The 25,474-nt window shown below is 37.7% G+C and overlaps 2 protein-coding genes across 4 annotated transcripts in view; one reads left to right on the top strand and one right to left on the bottom strand.

The window, feature by feature from the left end:
- Nucleotides 1-20,649, top strand: part of LOC138755435 (clavesin-1-like) — a 73,118-nt gene extending 52,469 nt beyond the window's left edge. For 2 of the 3 annotated variants that reach the window (XM_069921410.1, XM_069921407.1), the window contains one exon: nt 13,696-13,864. In XM_069921410.1, coding sequence (XP_069777511.1) covers nt 13,696-13,837 — 142 coding nt within the window. In that variant the 3' untranslated portion in view covers nt 13,838-13,864. Of the gene's footprint in view, nt 1-13,695; nt 13,865-17,058 lie in introns of those variants that run through there. The other variant, XM_069921409.1, reaches the window with a different exon arrangement.
- unm_hu7910 (un-named hu7910) overlaps nt 10,341-25,474 on the bottom strand; it is a 71,331-nt gene continuing 56,197 nt past the window's right edge. The window contains exons 13-17 of the mRNA XM_069915695.1: nt 22,610-22,743; nt 16,440-20,989; nt 15,389-15,554; nt 12,478-12,641; nt 10,341-10,619 (exon numbers count right to left, since the gene is read on the bottom strand). Of these exons, the coding sequence (XP_069771796.1) occupies nt 20,839-20,989; nt 22,610-22,743 (285 nt within the window). The 3' untranslated portion in view covers nt 10,341-10,619; nt 12,478-12,641; nt 15,389-15,554; nt 16,440-20,838. The remainder of the gene's footprint in view (nt 10,620-12,477; nt 12,642-15,388; nt 15,555-16,439; nt 20,990-22,609; nt 22,744-25,474) is intronic.

Here is a 25,474-nt window from a genome sequence, read left to right as displayed (position 1 = left end):
CCCTGGCTGCCTTTTACCTTAATTAGGTCAACAGGAGGCTAGTGGTATTTTGATTAAATAGCACAGCCAGTATTGTTTGATTGTTGAGTATGTATTTGCCATGAAAGCCCTTGGTTTTCTTTTGTTCAGATTTAGAAGAGACACAGATATGATTTATTATCTATAAACAAACTTAGAAAGTAAATCACGAAACAAACTGGGCTTATTTGTACATATTTTATGTAGGATTTGAAAATAAAAAACATTTTTCAATTCTTACTTTGAGCCGGCAATCAGTTCCAAGTTAATGAGTGACTGCTGGGAAATTGGCCTGGGCCTTTCCAGGTATAATCAATCCATTCCATCATATCTGCCCTTTATCTACCATCAGAACAAACTTTCCTCAGATCAACTGCTGCTCAAGGGGCTGAACCTGGTTCCAAATCCTGTACTGTCTGGGGTGCTACTCAATACTGAGCATGGTAAATCAATATTGTAGCTATAGCGGCTGAGAAAAAGAAAAATAACAACAATTGGTTCAGTTTAGTTTGCAATGGCATGGAGAAGCTTTGAAGGGCCAACCTTTCAAGGCAATCATGTCTACAGTTATTCCTAATTGAGACATCTCTTATGAGATCCAAGTTATGCCATTGACCATATGAGGAATGAGTTTACTGTGAAGAATAGGGCCTCCATTTTAGCTAATGTGGCTTATTTGCTATTCATAGACTCAAGAGACAATTACAAAGGAAAACCTTTCAGTCAGTGGGAACTGCACAGTTGCACAAGTCATTTCCCTGCAATAAACCCTTAGTGATGTGAGGGGGTGGGAGCATGGGGCAGGAGGAAGGTAACAAGGTGTGAACTGGGTTTCAGGCAATTTGGTCCATTAAACATCAAGATAGGAAGTAATCCTACCATTTCACTATATGTTGGCACAGTTACGGTTATCATAATACAAAATAAATGATTGTTGAAGAGACAAGGAGACAGTCTGAAAATTAGGATTGAGGAAATGGATTACAAGAAGGACTTATGTAAATAGAAATGATATTGTTTTTACAATTGGCAGAGATGACATAACATAGATTATGACAGATTTGACACACCCCTGTTCTGAATTCCTATATTTGGGAACACGGCTTATGTATGAAATAGAAGTAAATTCAAGTTGATCAGTTGAAACATTATTTCAATGAGTAGGTGATCTATTCCAAGTGACTCAGTGGATGCAGATAGTAATTTTTTTTTAAAATGTAGACGTACAGCATGGTAACAGCCAATTTTGGCCCGCGAGTCCTTGCCACCCAATTTATACCCCTATTATGTTTTGAATAGTGGGAGGAAACTGGAACCTGCAAACTTCTTACAGAGGGAATTGAGCCCCAGTCCTGATTGCTGGCTCTGTAAAGGCGTTGTGCTACTGCTACGTCAACCGTGCCACCCATTTATTATTTGTGTGTGTATATATATATATATATATATATATATATATACACACACATAAAAACCCTTTATCTATCTATTTGTCTGCTTGTCTGTCTATTTATTTATGTCAATTTATTTATTTCCACTTATTTAATTTGATACAGTGCAAGAGTAAATTTAAAACCTGACCTGTGATAGAGGTAAGTGGACACATTTGAATGGAACAGAGCCCTTTGGACCAGTATTCTAAAATCTTTATACCACCTTGACTGGTAGAGGAATGAAGTAATTTTGGGGAGATTGATTGCTGTGGTTAGTTATCAATGTCTGTGCTATTATTAGCTTGGAGAAGGTGAACAATAAGAATATTGTTAGTTTTGTCTAGCACTTCCTATTTCATGTGAAGCAATATAGTCTGGCATGCAAGTACAGCACCAGGAGTTTGCACTTTCTCCTATTGTCTTTGTGGATTTCCTCTGGGTGCCAGTTTTCTCCCACCCTTCCAAACATACAGGGAATGTAGGTTAATTGGGGAGCACAGGCTTGTGGGCTGGAAGGGCCTGTTACCATGCTGTATGTCCACATTAAATTAAATTAAAACTATAATATGCCATTTAGGAGAAGGACCTAAATTTAATTAACTATCCTGGTTAGGTGGACATCTGCAGAATTGGTCCTTGATGAAAATAATCATATTTATTTGCTATGCTAAGTGCAAATTTCTGTTGTTTGAAACATCTGACAGACAATGCAGAAATGTTATTTACACTTGACAGAAACATAAAAATTGCTAAGTGTGTATTCCAGTCAATACCATATGTGTATATAATTACATAAATAATTAGCACTACTGTAAAGCAAGGATTCAAAGTGGAGAGGAAGGTTTGTTCTAACAGGTGAGAGATACTTTTCTGGACAATCTCATCAAGGAACAATAATACAAGGAGGGAAAGAGCCAAGGACAGGTCTATGCCAATTGGCACTTCCTCAATGCAAAAGGTTTAGAGGGGCAGACTTTGTTAGGTGCATTCAAGGATTCCATACACAGTACATGGTCAAGCCTAATAGAGGAGCAGTGTTCTTGAGAATTATAAGGTACTCAGGAAGAAACAAGAAAGGACTTAGGAGAGTTAGAAGAGAACAAGCAAAGGCCCCGGCAATTAGGATTAAGGAAAAATCCAAGGTTTTCTCCATGTACGTGAAGAACAGGAGGATGAATGGAGTGAGAATAGAACTGTTCAAGGATAAAGGGGGAAATGTGCCTGGAGGCAGAAGAGGTAGGGGAGGTCCTTAATAAATACTTTGCTTCATTGTTTACCAAGGAGAGGGACCTTGATGAATGCGAGGTCAGTGTTGAACAGGCTAATGTGTTGGAGCATGTTATGGTTATGAAAGAGGTAGTATTGGTTCTTCAGAAAAAGATCAAAATGGATAAGCCCCCGAGGCAGGTGGGATATACCCCAAGTTACTAAGGGAAGAGATTTCTTTGCCTCGTCTCTGTCCATGGGAGTGGTGCCAGAGGATTGGAAGGTGGCATATGTAGATCCCTCGTTCAAGCAAGGTTAATAAGGAGAATCCTGGGAATTATAGATCACTGAGGCTTATGCCAATATTTGGCAAACTATTAGAGAGGGTTTTTAGTGACAGGATGTTTGAGCATTTGGAGAAACCTCATCTTATAAGGAATAGCCAGCATGGCTTTGTGAGGGGCAGATTGTGCCTTATGAATCTAATTGAGTTTTTAGAGGAAGTGACAAAACAAATTGAAGAAAGCAGGGTGGTGGATGTGTTGAATATGGATTCTAGTCAGGCATTTGACAAGATTCCCCATGGTAAGCTCATTTAGAAAGACACGAGGTATGGGATCTATAGAAATGTGGCTGCTTGGCCTCAGAATCGACTTGCCCACAGAAAGCAGAGGATGGAAGTGAATGAAGCATTTCCTGCCTGGAGGTCAGTGCCTAGTGGCGTCTTGCAGGGATCTGTTCTGGAACACGGGTGAAGAAATGGAGGGATGGGATGGTAGGTTGGAAGATTGAAGGTATTATGGGTTGTGTTGAAGGTGATGTAAATTACAATGGGATAGAGTTGCATGAAAAAGTGGAAGATGGAGTTCAATTTGAAATAAGTATGAAGTGATACATTTTGAAAGATTGAACTTGAAAGGTTAATAGCAGAATTCTTAGTGGTGTGCATGAACAGAGAGTCTTGGGGACCCAATATAAATCTGAAGCCAAAAGGAAGATAGGTGAGAGAAAAGGAAAGCTGGAAACTGGAAGAAAGCAAGATTGCATAGAACAATACGTCTAGAATTTCATACCTTCTATTTTAGTGTATTAAAAGACGGTGAGGTAGTTGCAAATTTTTTTAGTCAGACTCCGAGAAGTATACTTATTTAGAAATTGTTGCTTTGGATTTGTCATTAAATGATTAGAAGCAAGAAGGAAAAAGCAAGAAATTGTTAATCTATTAGTCTTGCCTTTGGATGCAAGTTTCTGAGCTATGTTATGGGACAGGTTAAATGAAGTCTGAGGATATGAGCTGATCACGGAGAACCAATATGGATTCATAATGCATTGCTGAAATGTTTAAGTTAATTGTGCACTTGAATGTGCAAATATGTACAAATTAGGATTTTTTTCCAAGGGTGGATACAGAGAAAGTGGTTAGGAAATATTGATATGAGGACACAGAATTGGTTTTAAATGGCCATGTTCGGAATGATATTACAGGAATGGAAATGATGCATTTTTGGGTAGTGTGAATGGAATAGGAGATTCATATAGAGAGGAAAAGAAAAATAACAGACAGTCCGCAATGAATAGAAAGGGAGGGCAAGGTAAGATGAGAGTTTGCTCAGTGGACAGGCTGAGAGGTAAATCTCAGAGAGGTACAAATTTTGGATGAAGGAAGTGTGGATTCCTGATAAGCGTGAAATGAATTACTCCAAGGATTTACTAAGTATTCTATTGACATTATAATTATAACATTGAATATCTATTCTTACCAAGAACACTTGCCGAAAGTGAACCCCATGGGCTCCTTAAATATATTATAGTCAAGCAAATGGATTTCCTGACAATATATAATATTCATAACCTATTTAATATCTATTAATTTTATTTTATAGATATTAAAATATTATGAATTATAATTTATAATATTATGTTAAGTATTATAAATGTATGAATATTATATAACTGCTAAATAGATTATGCATATTACTTAAAATATACTGTATGTACAGGCCATTTGGCCCAACCAGTCTTTACTAATCTGGAGACACACAGGAGACTGTTGAATCTGAAGCTAAACGTAATCTGCTGGAGGAGTACTGGCAACATCAGTGGGAAAAGGGTTCTGGCTTTAAATGTCGAACATTCTTTTTCTCCCTCCAAGTTTTTCCAGCAGATTGTGTTTACACTCTACACACATTCTTCCTCTTCTTTCAACCCATCCCAGAGTCTCCGCATATCTTTTCCTTTCTTAGATCTCTCTCCAATTTCCATTTGAAGTATCCCAATTATTCAGTCAAACATTTCCTCTGGCAGTGAATTCTACGTTAAAGTTATTTTTTGAGTAAAGAGATCTCTTCCTACTTCCAGGTATCATGACCTGTTCAGTACAATGCATTTACAATCTCCCAAAAGCATTATCAAGGCTTTACCCAGATCTCCTTCCTGAGTAGTTATAAACTTCCAGTTGTAGCAGTGGGCATATAATTTTTTTGTGTGTTTTCTTTGTTGACTTCTACTATCCTTTGCATAGCCTGGTTACCTCCGATCACATTATTTCTAAACACCACCAACTGGGTCTCTTATAAAAGTTCATTCAATTTTAAAATTCACTTCTTGAGCCAGTAGAAATCTCTCTTTCAGTTCCTTATTAGCTCTGCTGACCTGCAATGATGCATTTCCCCGTCATTTTACCCGTAAATCCCTCTGCCATTTTGTTCCCCTCCCCCCCCCCCACCTTCTCTTCCATTGTACAGGTGCTTCGTCCTATCAGTCTCACCTCACTTTATTTGAATGTATTTGTATCTCAACAATCTGACTGACTCAGTCTGCTCTTCTACTCATTCTGTCAATTTTCCAATGGTGAGATCTTGTGTGGTGGAAACTCAGCTCAGCACTTAATAAGTAAATGCTGGCTTTTAGACCCTTTGATCCACGTGCATCCAAATGAACAGATGCACACAGGTAAGATGTTCAGAATTCAGTGCCCTTTTCACTGAGTCCATGCTGGATTTTGGACAATGTAAAAATAAAGTCTGAAAAAATACTGAATATTATTCCTGCAATCCACAACCAGAATAAGGTCAGGGCTTTTGAGGGTAGCTCGGAGCATGGGAACTAGACCAGCATGTTACTGCAAACAAAACAGCAAAACTACCAGTAGTGTCTATTTTTCAGACTCTTCTTTCTCTTAGACAGCCAGATTTTGGACATTGGACCTGTACTGTGAAAGGGAAGGAATGGGAGTTAATGTTCAAAGCACTAAATGTTCTTTACAATATATAAAACATGAACCCAATTTCTAAAATACTTTTTCACAGCATTGACTTAGCTGACATAAGAAAACCAAACTAGTAATACTACTCGATGTGGCAAAGCAAAATGGTGTTAGTGTCTCTCTCCATTCTAGTCAAGGCATTGCTGTCAGAATTCCTTTTAACAGCCATGAATAATCCCCTGGTTACCATCTGCAATTATTACCATTTCCAAGTGATTGTTCACGGTTCAATGAAAGGTCATCCCACGCATTAGTCGCACGAGAGAAAACGATCATTAGCTGATTGGCAGATAAAGAAAGAAGATTCAAGTTACCATATTCCAATAGGTTAGTCAAGAGGCCTCATATTACAATGGGCGATGCACTATTTGAACTCTAATAAATTAAAGCTCGAATTTCCCTGCCTCCAACTCCATTGCTCATGCACCAGCTATACTATCATAAATACCTATTTAGAAACTGCCAAATCTCTATGACATTGCTAATTATTCCAAAAAGAACAAAACTGCCGAGTTGCCCGGAATAGACACATGCATTCTCCTCACATTTATGAACCATTTATGAGCCATTTATGAATGGCACATTTTCAGTGATTATTTTCTTTATTTAATTCCAATTTTGCTTTCTCTAATTACATGCTCTCCTGAAGGCAATGACATCCATGAGTCCCATGGGCAGTTGTTCCTCTCTTTATCATCCTACATTCAAAAGGCTGTTAGCAGTGGTGTGTATTTGCCATTCAGCCAATCACAAGGTTGAAATCAGCAGGGAAATTATTTCAATTAATTCAGAAAGGAAATTGAAATTTCTAATTTGATTGTTCAACTGTTAAAACAAGCAGTAAAGAGTTGCTACTTCTGGCTGACACAGTTCAGTCCAAATATTAACCTCCTTTAACATCATAAACCAAACCAAGCTTAGTCACAATTTTTCCAAAATTTGTGCTCTTTTGCTTGTCATAGCTCACCATGAATTTGAGTTCCAACTTTTATTTTCTCCACTGTTGTCTCTTACTTTCATCCATGAGACATCCCCTTGTACACCAGGTTTTTTTTCTTTTTTAACCTTTTAATTTAGTTCTTTGATGCTAGGTATCAACCTCTCTTATCTGTGGATGAAACATTTAGGCTTATACACAGCAATCATTTTGATCTCACCCCTGTCTCAGGGCATCTGTCAGTCTGCTCGACTTTTGCCATCAATAAATGATGCGGATTTCCTGCATAATATACAATTAGTTTCCCATTGTGCATCACCATTTTTTAATTTTTCCATCTGTATCTGCGGGGGGCATAGTTGGAGTCATGGCCAGCCTTTACAGCGCCATTGATAGGGACTGAACCAGGGTTCGAATCCTGTGCTGTCTGTAAGGAGTGTGTACATTCTCCCCATGTCTGTGTGGGTTTTCTCTGGGGTCTCTGGTTTCCTCCCACTGTTCAATACGTACCAGGGATGTATGTTAATTGGGGGTAAAATTAGGCGGCATGGAATCGTAGGCCAAAATGGCTGTGAATGTGCTGCATGTCTTAAAAAAAATGTCAGCTCAAAATCCTTCTAATAATGCAAAATATTAAAATAGATGAATAAAAATGCAAAATACAAAGGTCAAAATTCTTCTCTTGCACTATCCATTCAGAAGTTATTTCAGGATAAAGACAAATAAGAGTGAGAGGTACTTTGCAGTTCTGTTAATTGGCTTAGGAGTGTAGTAGATTTGAGCCTGTCCTTCCAGAGGAATAATGCAGGTGCAAATCTTGTAAAGGCCCATTAATCCATTTAATTTATTTTTACAGTAACACAGTGTAACTTCCTTTTGTTTCAAGCATGCCAATAATATTTAATTATTGTAAGCTACAAATACTTTTTTTTAAGCTTTAGGTCACATTTGTGCCAAGTGGCATCAGGATATGGAAAATCTACAACTCTTGTATTAAATTGGTTCAGTATAGTTTATTGATGAATTAGTTAGCCTTATCCAATGAATGTTTACAATGCATCTAATAATTATATTTGGAAGTCTTTATCAGTGGACGTCACCAATACATGGCAGATGATGAGAATGTGCAAGTTTTCATGTGTGATTCTAGCTCTGCTCTCTTCTCAGAATCAGAATCTATTGACATGAGCAAGTCATGAAATTCGGTGTTCTGTGGCAGCATCATAGAGCAAAGATGCATATTATAACCATGTTTTAAAAAATAACAGTGCATGAAAAGTAAGGCAGAGTCTTTGGTTCATTGATTATTCAGGAATCTGATGGCAGTGGGGAAGAAGCTGTCCTTATGCCATTGAGTGTTTGTCTTTAGGCTCCTATTCCTTTTTCCTAATGGTATAGAGTGAAGAGGGAATGGCCTGGGTGGTGTGGGTCTTTGAGGATAGAGGCCATTTTTTTTAAAGATACTGTCTCATGTAGATGTCTTCAATGGAGTGAAGTCTGGTGCCTGGTCAAGTTGTACAAGACATTGATGAGGCCAAATTTGGAGTATTGTGTGCAATTTTGTCACCTAACTACAAGAAAGATAGCAATATGTTTTAAAAAGTGCAGAGATGATTTACTAGGAACTGAGTTACAGAGAATGTTAAACAGATTAAGACTTTATTCCCTGGAATGTAGAAGAATAAGGGAAGATTTGATCAAGGTATTGAAAATGATAAGGTGTTTAGACAGAGTAAATGTAGGTAGGGTTTTACCACTGATGGTAGGTGAGATAAAAACCAAAGGTCATGGGTTAAGAACAAAAGGGGAAAAAATATAAGGGGGAATCTCTTTATACAGAGAGGGCTGGGATTGTGGAACATGCTGCCAGCTGAAGTGGTGAATGAAGGCTCAATTTTAACATTTAAGAAGAATTTGGACAGGTACATGGATGGGAGAGGTAGGGAGGGCTATGGACTGGGTGCAAGACAGTGGGTCTAGGCAGAAAAATGGTTCAGCAGGGCCGAAAGTGCCTATTTCTGTGCTGTAATGTTCTATCATTCTAATCTGTATGGAAATAAAACCAAGGATAAATCAATATCAACAGACCCAAAAATAAATTTTTGTACAGGTATAAGGAAGATGGATTAATCTCAAAATTCTATTATTTTTCTCATGTTCAAAGTTTCCTTAAGTAGATTTTAGGCAAGGCTACAACTTTATAATGAAAATATTTCAAAATCTGACCAATCATTGAGCAATTGTATTTCCAAGTCACATTAGAAAAGTGTCTACTTTTCAAATATTTCTAAGCAATCACTGTGGAAAGGAAAACGTGGAATGTGGGGATTGGGGAGAGACAAAACGACGCCATTTATCTGCTCCCTGGACTACTTTTCCTACCAACCTGATCCTGGCCATTCTTCCTGTATGTGTAAACAAGGACAAGCTGGTGGCATTCAGCAGGTCAGGCAGTCTACATAGATAGAATCCATAGACAGGGTTTAGTCAGGACCTTTTAATGAGACAAAAATGTGTAGGAGAGATATCATGTATATAAACAAGGGAAAAGAATTGGATGGGTTGGGGAGAGACCAAAGAGTATTGGACAGGAGGCAGTAGGTGAGATGGGGAGACAGGTAGAGGAAGAGACCAAAAGGAGAAAAGATTTAAGAGAAAAGTGAGAATATGAGAGGACAGAGATTGGGACAGTGAAACCAGAAAGAGGTGGGGGGTTAACCAAAATTAGAAAATTCAATATTCCTGCCATTTAGATCAAGGCTGTCTAGGAGGAATGTGATGTGTAGTTAAGTTTACATTTGGCCTCATTCTGGCAATGGATGAGACTGATGACAAAAATGTGGAACTGGTGAGGGGAATTACAATGGCTAGCAACAAAGAGTTTAACCTGCACATATAGACAGGGTGCAGGTGCTCAGCGAAGTGGAATTTACATTTGGTCTCACCATTGTAGAGGAGGCCACACTGAGAACAGTTGATAAACTTGGATGTGTGCAGGCAAAACTGCTTCATTTGTAGCTCTGCTTATGGCCTGAGCTGGAAGCGAGGGGGCAAGCTTAGATTTATAAATATAGAGTGCTTCTGCCATCACCTCTTTCCTCCTCCCCCCTCTATGTGTGTGATATCCACCCTTCCCACTTTAGTCTCGATAAAGTGTTGTGACCGAAAACATAGACTGACCATTTCTCTCCATGGATGCTGCCCAATCCAATGAGTCCCTCCAGCTTTTCTTTGTTTACTCAAAATTGCAGAATCTGCTGTTTTTTTTGTGTTTCTCTCGTCTTCCTGCATGGCTCAGTGAAGCTCTGTGTCCATCTGACTGCCACTAGCCAACTGTAGTCCTGCAATAGATTTCACAGTTGGTGAGGCCCTATCCCTAGGCTCACCAGCTGTTCAAATTGTCACTCACACTGAATCTTTCTGCAATGTCTTTGACATTCAATAACACTTTTAACACTATTAAAAACACATACATATACCAAAATAAATTCAGTTCTCGTTTATTATCATTTGATTGTACAAGTACAACCCAGCAAAACATTGTTATCCGGTCCTCGGTGCAAAAACATATACATACAGACATAACACACATAGAAACAATAGATATGCAGTACATATATACATGAATAAGTAATGTTAATAAATAGTAGAGTCTGGGAGGATTTGTATGAGCAGTTCATCAGTCGTTCAGCATTCTCACTGCCCCTGGGAAGAAGTTGTTTCTCAGCCTGGTGGTTCTGGCTCTGAAACTCCAGTATCTTTCCTGATAGGAAAAAGCAGAATGATGCTGTGTTTGGAATGATCAGGGTCCTCAATGATTTTGTGAGCCATAAAACCATAGAACATTACAGCACAGAAAATAGGCCATTCACCCCTTATAGTATGTGCTGAACTATTCTGCCTAGTCCCACTGACCTACACCCTCATATCCCTCCCATCCAATTTATTTTCTTAAATGTGAAAATTGAGCCCATATTCACCACTTCATCTGGCAGCTCACACTCCCACCACTCCCTGTGTGAAGAAGTTCCCTCTAATGTTCCCCTTAAACTTTTCCCCTTTCACCCTTCACCCATATCCTCTGATTTGTATCTCACCAAACCTCTCCCTATTCTTCTATGCTCCAGGGAATAAAGTCTTAACCCTTTTAACCTTTCCCTGCAACTTAGTTCCTGAAGTCTGGGCAACATCCTAGTAAATCTTCTCTGCACTTTCAATCTTATTGATATCTTTCCTCTAATTAGGTGACCAAAACTGCACACAACACTCCAAATTTGGCCTCACCAACATCTTGTACAATTTGACCGTAATATCCCAACTCCGATACTCAGTACTTTGATTTCTGGTCAATATGCCAAAAACTCTCTTTACAGCCCTATCTCCCTGTGACACCACATTCAAGGAATTATGTAACTGTATTCCCAGATCCCTCTGTTCTACCACACTCTTCAGTGTACTACTGTTATGCACTACCTTGGCTTGTCCTTCCAAAATGCAGCACCTCACACTTGTCTGCATTAAATTCAATCTCCCATTTTTCAGCAACTTTTTCCAGCTGGTCCAGATCCATCTACAGCAGTGGTTTTCAAACTGCCCCCTAAACCCCCACTCCATATAAGCAATCCCTTTGCAATAAGTGATTAGTAAGGGATTGCTTAAGTTGGTATGTAATTGGAAAGAAAAATTTTGCAAACCACTGTTTTAATCGTACCTAATTGACTCGTTATGTGCACAGTTTCAGAACTCCAAAGGAAATGGGCCAATGACAATTTTTCTTAAGCAAAATATTTCAGTAACAATTGGGTCTAGAGCAGTGGTTCTCAACCTTCCCTTCCCGCCCACATACCACCTTATTGTGTCATCTGCAAAACTGCTGATCCAATTTACCACATTATCATCCAGATCATTAATGTAGACGACTAACAACAATGGTCCTGAATGTAAAACATGAAATTCTGCAGGTACTGTAGTTGAAGAAAAAACACAATGCTGGAGGAACTCAGCAGGTCAAACAGTGTATGCACTTGAGCCCTTCATCATAATAACAATGGTCTCTGGACTGAGACCTGAGGCACATCACAAATCACAGGCCTCCAGTCTGAGAAGCAATCATCCACTACCACTCTCTGGCTTCTCCCATCCAGCCAATGTTGAATCCAGTTTACTCCATGTGCAACTTTATCAAAGGCCTTACTAACGACTATGGAGACAACATCCACAGTCTTTCCTTCATCAACTTTCTTGGTAACCTCCTCAAAACACTCTAGAAGATTAGTTAAACATGACCTACCACACACAAAGCCATGTTGACTATCTGTAATTAGTCTCTGGCTATCCAAATACTGGTATATCTGATCTCTTAAGGCACCTTCTAGTAATTTACCTTCAACTGATGCCAAGCTCATCAGCCTATAAGACCTTTGGAGTTTTTTTTTTAAAGCACCTGTGGCTAAGGACAGCCCTTTACAAACAATGATCCCAGTACATCAGATCAATGGTGAGGGGAAGGGGGGAAGGGAGACCCCAGTGATTAAAACACAAAACTCACTCTTAAAACCTTAATAATTAAATATACTTTAACTGCATTAAATCAAAATAAAAAAAATCTATTCACCATTCACCTTGTAGTCATTTTTCTCCCCCCCATTTGTTTGATTCAGTTCATTTGGCTGGTTTCTCAACCTAAGAGCTGAAGAAGCTGCTTGACCTCACAAGAAGTTCACCAACAGTTTGTTCTTTGGGACACTTGAGCTTCCATCCAGTTACGAGCTTGGAAGTTGGTAGACTGAAAGAGAATCAATAGTTCCATAATAGATACATCTGCACAGATGCATTTCATGATTAGTTACACTGAGACTAACCAAAACTATTTTACATGGCAAAAAGATTTGCCTGCACAAATTTAAAGAAACAATTTCCCAAAGTATTCCAGTTCAGATGAATGGTCATAGTTCTGCAACATAATTTCTTCACTTTTCAGCTACTGCCAGATCTGCTGTTTCCATTATTTTGATATTCACTATCTGCCATCTTTTGTCTTGGGAAATCCCTACAGAAACAATCCCCAGTCCTACCAGCTTACATTTTACACTTCATCTCGAGTTCAATTTTATTTACTTTTGAAAGTCCCCTTGATTTTGATTTGAAAACAAATTTCCATTTTGAGATTGCAACCCATCATAGTCTTTGGAAATATATCTGAAAATATTCTGTTGTGTTCTTTCTGTACTTTCGGAAGCAGCCACAGTTCAAACTGTGTAAACATTAGAAATATGTGAATCTATGTGTATGTAACTAATACATCCAACAGAGGGTCACTAAAAGCAGCTGTAAAATGTTTGGTAAATTGCACCTTGGTGGGTAATTTTGCAAATGTTTTTAAAAAGCCAGTTGTACCACTGTCCTTAGTCATTAATCACATTCCCTTTAATCGTGTGAAGATGGAGATAAATGGTCCCAACCTTCTGCTAATTCCATTCTAAGGAAACCACTGGCTCAGTAGGAGGCAAGCAAAGTATACAGCAAATGCAAAACGATTTTCCCTTTCCTCATGTCCACATTGAATAGAAAATCAACATTTAGGGTTCATAAGACTGAAAAATTTGTATTTGGAATTCATTGCCCCTGAGAACTGTGCATGTAAAGATATTAAGCTGGTTCTATTCACAATGGGGAGAACAAAAAAAAAATCAAAGGCTTATTGGGATGAAGAGTGGAGGCCAACATAGTGGTGAATTGTGAAGCAGGCTCAAGGAGTTGAACTATTCGCTTCTGTGTCCATATCTTGTAATTGAAACATTCAATGAAATAACATCAAAATTTTTGTCTTTATTCCAAAGGACATGCACCTTGAAAGGCATGCTGCTAGGAAATTCAATGGGAGATGAGGCATGGAGTATTGAATCTGCTGAACCATCCTTGCACAATCAAGCCCTTCCATGCACATTCAGCACCACCATCTGGCACCGTTACCAACATTAGCCAAGTGTAGGGACCAAGATGTCAAGCCCAGGAATTGAAATTGTTAATAAACCGCATCTTCAATGCATTAAATACACAGAAGTGCTGGCCTGTCTGCTTTTTGCTCTTACCTTGACAAAGGGCCCAGGCCCAGACCCAAAATGTTGGTAATACATCTTTTCCTCCTCTAATGCTGTGGGACCTGCTGAGTCTTTCCAGCACTTCTGTGCATTTACTACAATCACAGTATCTGCAGACTCTCATTTGACACTGTCCATGTGTTTTAGGGAATCACTCAGGGATAAAATGTAATTTTGTGACCTGCAGATGCTGCTGTAGATGGGGCAAAGTCCTTTATGGGGCAGGTGGGTGGTTTGAAAGTTGATGTGCTTCTTCCGCCATTTACACTGATTTCTACATGCGAAGGATTCAAAGTGGTCAATACTCCTTCCTCATTTTGAGTGGCCATGTGAGAGTTTTCCATGGGCCTGTCATGACACTGTAACCTTTCCAAGGAGCCTTTGAGAACATCTTTAAATTGGTCTCTCACAGTCACCTCTCATCCTACCAATGGATGCAAGGGTGGGAAGAGTCAACCATCACCAATAACCTCTGCTCCTAGACAAAGGGTCCCAGACCAGAAACAAACTTTTTCTTTCCATTGATGTTACCTGCCATATAGCATTCCAGCTTTTCTTTCACCAACCACATATTTATCACCTAACTCTTCCCAAATGTTTCTGGTATGGCTTGGTAGTCAAGATATCCAGTCAGCTCTGGTGAGCACAGGTGATAGAGGACCTCCTGAGCAAGGTTTACATACCTTCTATTTTCCCATTCCCTTTAACATCACGTGATATTCCAAATCTCCTGGAATTCACTCTAACACAGCTCCTCCCTTTTGTTCTCTCCTGCCCTGCCCCCACCCCCACCCCCCACCCTGACTTCTCCCTGCAACTAACAACTGATCACAGATCATCCACCTGAGGTATCAACTTGGATTTGCTTTCCACATGCTACTTGAATAGCATGTTTTGAATTGGGGTGCTGATAACAAGGCAAGTCCTTGACATTACCAAAAGGGCATCGAGGTATACGGCTCAGTGTTGGATGTCACTACATGTGTGCGATGAAGGCGCTGAATGAAAATTGCACGGTTCCAGATTTCAATTAGATTTAATTTTCTTTGCAATTGGATCGAGTTATGCACAAAACTGTGGTTCCATGATATCCGATTTCTAGGCTCCGGAAACAATTTACTCAATAATTATTTATTTTGCTTCCAGCAAATATGCACCTAAAGTAAGAATTGTTGATTGGCTATGGTCAAACATACAAAGGCTCTTGGGAAGTAAGAGGACTACTTGATACTTGATACAGTGTTTCAAATCATGCAAACAAATACTGAAATGATTAAAGTATCACTGCATTCCAAATTTGATTAATGGACTGAGCCGATATCCATTGGAAAGAGATGAACAGCAGGTAACTGGACTGCAATGATTGGCACAAGTCTTGGCAAAATAAACAAGTTTGGTCTCCCACTCTCAACAGAAACCCAATGACATTTACCAAAAAATATGCATCCAGTCAGGTGTGTGATCAGAGCCAGGTCCCGCTGTGCCGTAGGTGAACAACCAGGCAATATTTTGCCAAAACTCACACATGAAGAAGGGTCATGAGGAGAGGTAGAAAGTTATATTTGGCATTTAAAGAGCCATGATGTACTCAGTCAGTGCTGTGAATAGAGAAAAATACTCATAAGAAAGGCTTTAAATTGTTTTTAAAACTGTGAATCATAATTTTATCATAAATAAGCATTTTGAATACTCCATTAATTGGAATGCCCACTTTTTTGAGGTAACCTACAGCCTGAAGGGACCCCTAGAGGCCACTGAAGAACATGCAAGTTTTTGTATTTCCCCACATATCTGAGGATGGAGATGAAAGTTGATGACTCCCCAGGCTCTGCACAACATTAATCTAGTCTGCTGGTGTCAGCCCATGATCCTGCCCATCGATTACATTCCTATTTCCCAAGATTTGCTCTGCAGACAGATTTTAGCTAACTCCTAGTCAGAAGCATCAAAATAAGCATGAGGTGTTTTACTGCAATACTACTGAGATAAATTTCAAATACATTTGCTAGAGGTTCCTGCTAACTTGGAGGGTGAAGAGAAAAAGTTACACGCATTTTCAGATAAATTCATTGGAAGATTATTCTTCTTGACGGCAATTAGCCCCTTTAATGTTTTGTCAATGTTCCATTTCAAAGAAAAGCAAAATGTACAAAAATGATGTAACATTTGAACTGATCCCTAAATTTTGGCTTTAGGCAAGAAATATGACCCACTGTTACAAAATAGAGTGAACTTATTCTATTAATGGAATAATGCTTACCACCCAACAATCTTCAAAATGAATTAATTAAAATTATAAAGCGACTCAATCATCAAGGAATGGTTTCTCACTTCGTGTTCATACCTATTTGGCATCCCTGGCTAAGTTGTGATTATTAATGGAAATGTGGACGATTTCCTTTTTCCTTCCTCGATCTTGTCTCCCCCACCCCACCCTCCCAACCTTTAGCTTAATAGCACCCCTTTAGCTGACATCAACTTACTCAGCAGAGACCAAAAATCACATATGTTTTCATAGACTTTACAACTTGGAGCTGTAATGGCCACTGTCCTTACTGAGTAGACTCATGGACTTTTCATAGACTGTTCAGTTTAGAATTGCTCAGCTCACGACAACAAGAAAGAGAAATTTGGTTAGAAACCTTAAAGCCCGTATTTAAAATGTTATTACTGTTTTATTTCCTTGTCTTTACTCCATCTTATTACATACAACATGCACTTGCAACTAACATGGATTCAGCATAAAATATGTACATATACATAAAATATAAATGTTGTAAACTATAATTGAAACAATATTTGCAACAGAGCATTGTTACTGGTCAATGATATAATACGGGTGTATTTGATAAAACTTGAATACCTTTCCAGTTGCTGGACAGATGAATCAATAATTGAGATAAATGTTCCTTGTACCACTACTAATATTGGAATTTCCATTATTAATTTCCAACTTGTTTCATTTAGCTTGTAGCAATAATTATACCATCATAACAATAAAGTAGCATGCTTCTTTCTTACATAGAAATGGAATGATAGGAATAGATACTTTTCATCATTTTAAGCCTTGTTTACATGCCACCTGATGTGTCTGCCTTACAGGTCACAGTCTGTGGTGGAACCAGGTGTGCTGAAACATGAAGACAGAGATGACGACAACACCCAGCCACTCCTGGCTCTGGATTGAACTAAATGTTAACTACGTGGCTGGATCGCAGAGGTGCATTCACAGAGGATTTGCTTAAATCAAGTAGCTTTCAGTTACATTTTTTTCCATAAAAATGGCAAAATTCAGGTATCATCGGCTTTCTTGTCAGAATTGATTAAAAAATGAAATATTTTTAAAAATAAGATTGAGGAAGGATTTTCTATCTGCCGTGTTACCAACAGTAACCCTGGAAGGATGATAGATATTGGAAGAAAGGAGAGAAAAGTTCATCAATGCAGAACTGTTTAGATTTTGACAACTGGCACGTAATATTTGTGCCTTCCAAAGAAAGGCTGTGTTTTTATATTTCAATATCAGATTGGAAAACTCAAAAACAGAAGGCAGGATGAAAAAAACATTTATTAATGTGCCAAAGATTCAAAAGATCCATTACTATTTATTTTCTGAACACCAAACATCTTTCAATGTATTTTAGTTAAATTCAGTAAATGAAGCAAACTTTGCCAACCACTAAGCGGCTTAGTTAATTGGACAAATAAAAAGAATTACTCAAGTAGTTTTGTGTTTTATTTTGGGAAACATTAAGATTAATGATGTACAGCAGATTACAAAGCTTTTGTGTTAATTAGCAGGTCACAGACATTCCTCCCAGCATTATCATAATTAAATGTTTACTAATCCAATGTGAGATGTGTAAAAACCTAAAGCCGAACTTGTGTGAGAAGCATAGAAATTTTCATTTCAAATAACTTTCTACATTTAGAGATGGAGTTTTGCTATCTGTAATAAATGTGGTTGTTGCAAAAGCAGAAAATACCAGATAGACTCAGCAGGCCAGATAGCATCAGTCACTAAGCCAGAATGATGACTCAATTATTCTTGCCAGAGATGCCTGCTTGACCTGCTAATTTTTTTTCTGACATTTTGTCTTTGTTTCAGGTTTTGTGCTACAAAAGTGGTGATTTCATTTTGTTCAAAAAATATTTTTCAAAAATGTACCATATTTTCCATTTGTTTCAAAACTAAAAAAGTATTTAAAATAAAAGCAAAGCTGGACTTTGCTTAATTCATTAAAGGGTATCTGTGAAGAAGACATGAAACACATTTATAAAACAAAAATCAAACTCTAGAACTCTTAAGAGTTTCCTTAGAAACTTCAGTACTCCCGGTTAAAAATCCATGTCTATTTTCATGTAAGCAAAAAATCAATTTGACATGATACCAGTACTTATAATACACGCGCATAATACTCAGAGAAAATCCATTTTATCTAATAATAATACAGTAGTGTTGACTTCAGAATTAAAGTCCCAGCATGCCAATGACAGGACCAAAAAGAATTGCAGTGCATTCACGATGGACTCAGACAAAAAGAACAAAAAAGTCAAAAATAAAATCTCATCTACTTGTTCCCAGTTAATAAAGCAGAAGATTGTCTCCCACATGTTTCTTTCGACTTACACCAAGTAGTCATCTGAAACAGAAATGCTTGATGTATTTTTTTTTTAAAAGACTAATATAAATGACGATGATATTCTTCCCAAAACTGAACTAGACCTCTGATCATCTTATTGGGTATAGTAAATTAGAATTTATTTGAAGATTGGGGTCAGGAAAGGAAACAGATTATCTGCTCAATGTCAGTTCTCTACAAAAATATAACATCTTATGATAGCTAACATGGATTATTTAAATGTCATGTACACACATTTTGATGATCAATTTATCAAATATTATAAAGTCTTTTAAATTACTCACAATGGTTTAATTTATGGGTACAAAGAGATGACTTGCCTTTGTAACGTGAAAAACTAAATAGAAAATTGCTTTAAATTTCATTGAAGATCACTCTGATGTTCCATTTTTGGCTTTGCCCTGACAATAAACAGTTGTCTAATCAGTGGAAGACTGGACTCGGTACCATTTTAGCCATCAGTGCATCAGAAAAGTGATAAATAGAACAAAGCCACGATACACAAGAGATACCAGAGTAATACAAAGTTAGGAAATTCAATTAGAATTGCATTATCCAGGACTCCAATAAAATCCTCTTGGAAGTAATAGACAACAATAAAACAGATCAACAGAAACAAGAAGCTCCCCTCGTCTGTGCAGCTCCATTCAAATCCTCTGGGTAGCTCAGTCAATAAATCCAAAGCTGACATTCACAGACTTCGGCGAACAGAATTCTATATACAGTAATAAGCAAGATATTTTAAAATCACAGTAGCACTAAACATTTTAAATTAAGGCACAGCTTTCCTCAATGTTATGCAATTGATGTGGTGTGCCAAAATGTATGAATAAATAATTGCAAATGGCCTCGTCCCACTTTTGGACTGGCTTGTAATCCTCCTCTCTCTATGGGATCTGACTGCTCACATAACTGCTCTGAGACAAAATTATCTTGATTATTCCTATGTGGTGAATTCAGTCCTCCTAGTCTTGCCCCTGTAATATAAAGTCTGTCATTTATACTTAGCGTAATAAATTTGAATGTAAAAACATATGGTCATTTTATTGTAGATGTATTATGGTTGTCACAAGCCATCTGCTATTTGGCATTTTGCACAGATGCGTCAGCTATCTATTGGATGACTGTGCTTCTCACATTGGCATTTGTTCATTTTTGTCATGCTAAAAAGTTCAACATTGACATCTAGAGCTGTTAAATTCTTGTGGGGAGGCAGTTTGAGTTCTTTTTACAGACTACATAAAATTTTACATTCAAAACAATATCACTTTTATAAATGCAGCAAGCAACATTGAAAAGAAACTTAAACTACTTGCAAGATGTAGGTTAATTTCAGCTCCTCTTGAGAGTGAACACTTGTGATACTGCTGGGGAAATGACGTTGGATGCGCTACTAAGCGCAGTGTGGGGGAGGCTAAGTATAAGCACAGCTACATCTGTTAACAGGATGCTTCAGTGATCATGTCATTTCAACTCTGTGTGTTAATCAATCTCGCTTATACTGTCAGGCTTAATAACTTCTCAAAGACAGCTTTCCCATTGAGGGGAATAGCATTCATTGTGTAAACAAAAATAAAATTCAAAATTGAAAAATTGGCCAAAACCATCTAAATTAATATTTCTTGGTAATTGGTCAGAAGGTGCAGTGGTACCCAAATCAATCATTTAACAGTGTAAGCTGATAAAGAAATTGCTTATTCCAGGTAAATCTGTGAAGAATACACACATAGGAACAAATTAAAATAATGAGAAGCATAGATTATCTTCAATGTAACTGGTTAATATCCAAGTTCAAGAAACTTGTGAATATCTGTAAAATGAAATTAGTCATCACCATATGTAATATGGTGAAAAACCAAATATTCACTTTGATTTTTTACAAATGATCCAAGTTGAGTATATTGAAACTGTTCTAATTCTGATCAGAAAAGAATGCCATGCTACACTTTCCTTGGTAGATCTCATCCCTTGGTCTTTGTATTTTTTAAATTGGATGAGGACAGAACTTGTTTGCATTACCCAATATAAAATAAATGTCCTCTTGATAACACTCCTGGAGTCCTATTTAACAACTGATTTTCTTTCTCTTCAAAATACATCATTAATTAACCTCTTAAAACTCACCTGTACTAAGAGTTTAATTTAAAAAAAATAGAACTCCCCATACATTTCATAATTACAACCATTTCTTCAACTTAGGTCAACATTTCCTTCATCAGTTTCTATCCCATTCATGCTATTAGATTGGTGAAAGTGTTCTTCGCTGGTGGGCTGTCAGCTCTGGGTGCCACACATCCACGATGAAGATAAGTCTATAGCTGACAGCCTCCTGCCAGACCTCATGCTCAAAAGAATCGTCAAAGATGATCACTTTTCCTTCCTTCCATTCTCTGCAAAAACAGGTCAACATTGAATTTGGATCTACATCAGCTGAAAAGCAATATTGAAGATTACAGAGATATTATCTACAAGGAATTCAAATGTTTCCTACATTGAGATACCATAAGATAGGATCCAATGCCATTTTAGACTCTCTTGTACTTAAGTGTATGCTGCGTGCACACTTCATTAAACTTGAAGTTTTGAAAATTATCAAAAACTGAGGGTAGCCTTGCCACAAAATTACTGGTTAGCAGATCTGGGCCTTGCAGTATTTTCCATTGTGGTGTCAAATGCAGACTTCTCCTGGAATCCCAGATCGAAAACACTTTAAAGTGTAGACTGCCTCCTGCATTGACAGAACAACTTTGTGTCCAGCTGAGACCCTGTCATCAGGGTATTCAGATATCAATATTCTCCATAGTTTGTGGATATCATTGAATACTTTCAATTTGATTAAAAATATTTACATTAACGCACAAGTAAAAACTCATACACTTTAAATTAAACTATCTGTAACACTATCTAAAATTAGTAATTAAAACTGCTACCTTTCAGCTGGCAGCAAATTTCTCCCATTCATTTTAATGGTGACTGTTCTTAAGTTTGGAACAGGCTCAGTATTACCAAAGCCAAGAATTATTCTTGGACGACAGTTTGTGGGTCCAGGTTTTGTGCTGCTGTGTTACACTTATGTGATGCAGGGACAGGTAGCAACATGGGGGATGATGCTGCCTTTATTAGAGGCTGATGCCAATAATGGAAACTGGGAGAAGCATTGAGAAAAATGGGTCAGTCCCACCATTAGTACTGCTATGGGTGGGAAATTCTGAGCTAATACTTCAGCATAGAAATTTATGAACAGGATTGGAAGAGTGATATGGATGTTAGGAAAACAAATACTTTTCCTAATTATCAGTAATTCTGGGATTGGGGAAATGACCAGCAATAACAATGTACCTGCATTTCAATTGGCAGGTTCCACAATTCAGACCATGGAAACATTTACACCTTACAAACAAGGCTTCTATTAATTTAAATGGAAAGAATACCAAAAATATTGTTACTTGGGCATAGGTCTGACACATTATTGTTCAAATCCCACAAATACATTGAGACACATGAGAGACTGTAGATACTGGAATCCAGAGCAAAGCAGAATCTCCTAGAGGAATTCAGCAGGTCAAGTAGGATCAGTGGAAGTAAAATAATTGTTGACATTTCAGGACGGAACCCTTCAACAAGAACAGGTTGGGAGGGGTTAAGGTCCAACATAAACTTGAGGAACAATAAATACCTCATATTCTGCCTGGGCAATCTACAGCACAGTGAATTACTTCAAATGTAAATGTAAAGGAAGTTTAGAGAATGGGATGCTATGCTAAAGTGCAATTTCCACAACTGTTCTGCAAATTTCAAGAAGGAAACAATGGAATTACATAAGTAGATTGGGGAAAAAGTACAACATTTCCGGCACAATATGCATAACAGCACTCATCTGTGACTAGTCTTTTTTTTTGTTATTGGAGCATGTTGATTACACTTGCCTAAAACAACAAAACATTACATTATTCCTATAATTTGTTCATTTGCTCCTCAGTCAAAACAGTAAAAATGAAGAAACTCCTTACCTGGTGTCATTAGTACAGCGTATTCTACATCCCTGTTTAGGAATAACCAGGCCTAGGTGCATTCTTAGTCGGCAATTTGTTGGTCCAGTATGAGGCCACACGTGAGTCCCTGGCTGCATGATTGAATACTTAATCTAAAAAGAATGTAGACTAATAAATGAAATACTGGATCGCTACATTTACAACCTATTACTGACCTTGACTAGCTTCCGATGACAAGTGTGCATTGGTAGACTAAAATAATTCTGACATTTTTATTATTAACATTCCATAACTAAAGCAGTGTTTGCCAGGACAAATCCCATGAGAAGTCACTATAATAAATAAAAGAAGATTAAAGGTTAACAAAACTTTCAAATATAGGCAACTTGCACATAAAAATCAAAAAGGATAGGACTTAAACTGCTCAGGTTAGAGAGGTTTAGGAATTGGGTGACATCTGGAAAACACACAATCAACATCTGTTGTTGGGAAGATCTTTGAAATGATCTTGAGATTGATTGGGTGATTATTTGGATAATATGAATTTGTTAATGAACCATCAGCATGGACAAAAAAGGAAGATCATATTTAATTAGCTTAAGTATTGCTTTTAAAGACCTTCTGAACACAGGACAGAAAAATGCTGTTCAGGCTTATATTTTAAGCTCCAAACTTTGGCGTTTAATGCCTAAGTTGCAGTTATGGGTCTGGATGGAAACTTTCCGCAAAAACTGATAACTGAGCCTAGATTTAATAATATCTCAAGCTAGAAAACAAAACTCAAAAGAATGCAGCACACCAGTTTTGGGAGCACAGCTATTTTTAACAATTGAGATCTCTAGTTAGTACAGCCTGTCCAGAATGAACACAAATTGTGTAAATTGTTTCATACCCAACACATTGAGAGTAATAAACATAAAGTCAACTTTCCTGGACACATTTACAGCATGAAGTTTACTTTCCTTCACATATGCAATTAGCCATCCTGGTTTTTAAACAGGCAGCACTCAAGTGATCAGATCTGAAAAGCTCACGAGGAAGGAACACTTGGGACCAGAAAAATAGTTACTAATTTAAAGTGAACAAATAGCATGTTCTAACAATTGGGTGACAATAATGTAACCTAGATCTCCAAGTTCGTGGCCCTAATTTAAGAACCAAGAAAAAAAAAGGAGCCTGTGCATTCAGAATCAGGAGTTACATCTTTTAGATAACTTGCCAATAGGCTAATAGTTCAATATAGAAAATTATACCTCAATAAGAATTAGAGAAAAAAATTGGAGCAACTAAATAAATTTGCTGATCAGTAATGTAGATATTTTTATGACTAAACTTGTTAAACACCAAAACAATGCTTCATTGGTGTAAAATGGACAATGTATAAACAAGAGGGAGTATAATTTGTGAGATCAGCAGAATCAAGAGATATTCTCAGATCTTTGAGATGCAAGCAAGATGTAGTCTTTGAGAAAAGGAGGTTAGTCATACATTTGGGGGAGATTAATAGAAACTTCAGGCTTGTTGAATTTGAAATTTTGAGCAGACCTGACCAAATGGTTGTCAGTTTATTAACTACATCGAAAGATTAAAAAAATAGAGGAAATTAGGCAAGAGAACGGAAGGTGATAAGAATGTTTGCAGTCAATCTTTACTACATAATAAAGTCAAGGAACAAGAAAACACTTAGCCACCTTTCCTTGAAATTAAACAACATACTGTGACTCTGACAGCAGGTCATAGGCTAGATATTCTACAGCAAGTGACTGCTTATCTCATTCACAAATCCCTTGCAATACCTACAAGGCTCAGAAGTATGATGTAATACTCTTGCCTGGATGGGTGCAGCTGCAATGTACTCAAAATCCGACCCTCTACATTTTGATCCTCACCCTAGCACTGCCTGTGTTGAATTTGCATGTAATCTCCATATCCTCCTGGATGTTTCCAGATGTTGCACATTCCCCAGATGTGCTCGTTGGTTAATTTGCCACTATAAATGACCTGTTAGCATAGGTTAATGGTAAAAATAAAAAAAGGGGAGTTGAAGGTCTGTTACAAGCCTGTATCCAATGTACTTGGGGCCAATCCACTCTCACTGTATTGCAATGATCCTTATTCTAATTAATTCCATTTACTTAGGATTTTTCCTTTTCAATAGTTAACTTGCATCTTACAATGTAACAATGAAAGAATGCTGATAATAATTTTGGAACTCCCTTCCTAATAGTACTGCGGGAGGCCCTTCAGTATACAATTGTACTGGTTCAATAGGGCAACTTATTTGCCTCATTCATTACCAGCCACATCCAAATGGACATGGTGTTACTAGGATGCATCACTGAAGCAGATGCTATATATTTGGTTATTTTTTTTGAACAAAAATAAATGGAAGGATATAGGGAGAAGTGTCTACAGAACCTCCTTGGAGGAAAAAAGTCATGTTTAATCTATTGATCTTTCACTGGACTTAAAAATGCTTATTCCCTATAGCCCTTGTCAATCTCTTTGCTGTGGATGGAAAAAAAATTCCTTTTCAGGAAAATGATCTTCATCCAGTGAGGATAAAGATTCAATCATTGTCTTTTCCAACAACATTCTAAGTCATCTTTCTGGGACACTGTGTCCTTGTTCAAAACTGTCTAAAGCTGAACTGACCTTGATGTGCTATTGATTGATTTGCTTTTCAAATGAATCACTAAGTGCATCTTATTGATTCACAGGCAACGTATTAAATGGGAGAAAGTAGGACAGGGCTGAGGGTCAAAAGCATGCTATCAACTGTGAAACTACTTCAGGGAGGGCTTTCTAATTGATAATTGTTCACTCCAAGACTCCAGACGCAGAGCTTGAACATCCTTTAACGTACCCCACTTCTGTTGCTCT

Source organism: Narcine bancroftii, chromosome 2 (assembly GCF_036971445.1).
Source record: "Narcine bancroftii isolate sNarBan1 chromosome 2, sNarBan1.hap1, whole genome shotgun sequence".
NCBI lineage: Eukaryota > Metazoa > Chordata > Chondrichthyes > Torpediniformes > Narcinidae > Narcine > Narcine bancroftii.
Note: the sequence above shows the minus strand (reverse complement) of the source record. Positions and strands in the feature narration are given on the sequence as shown.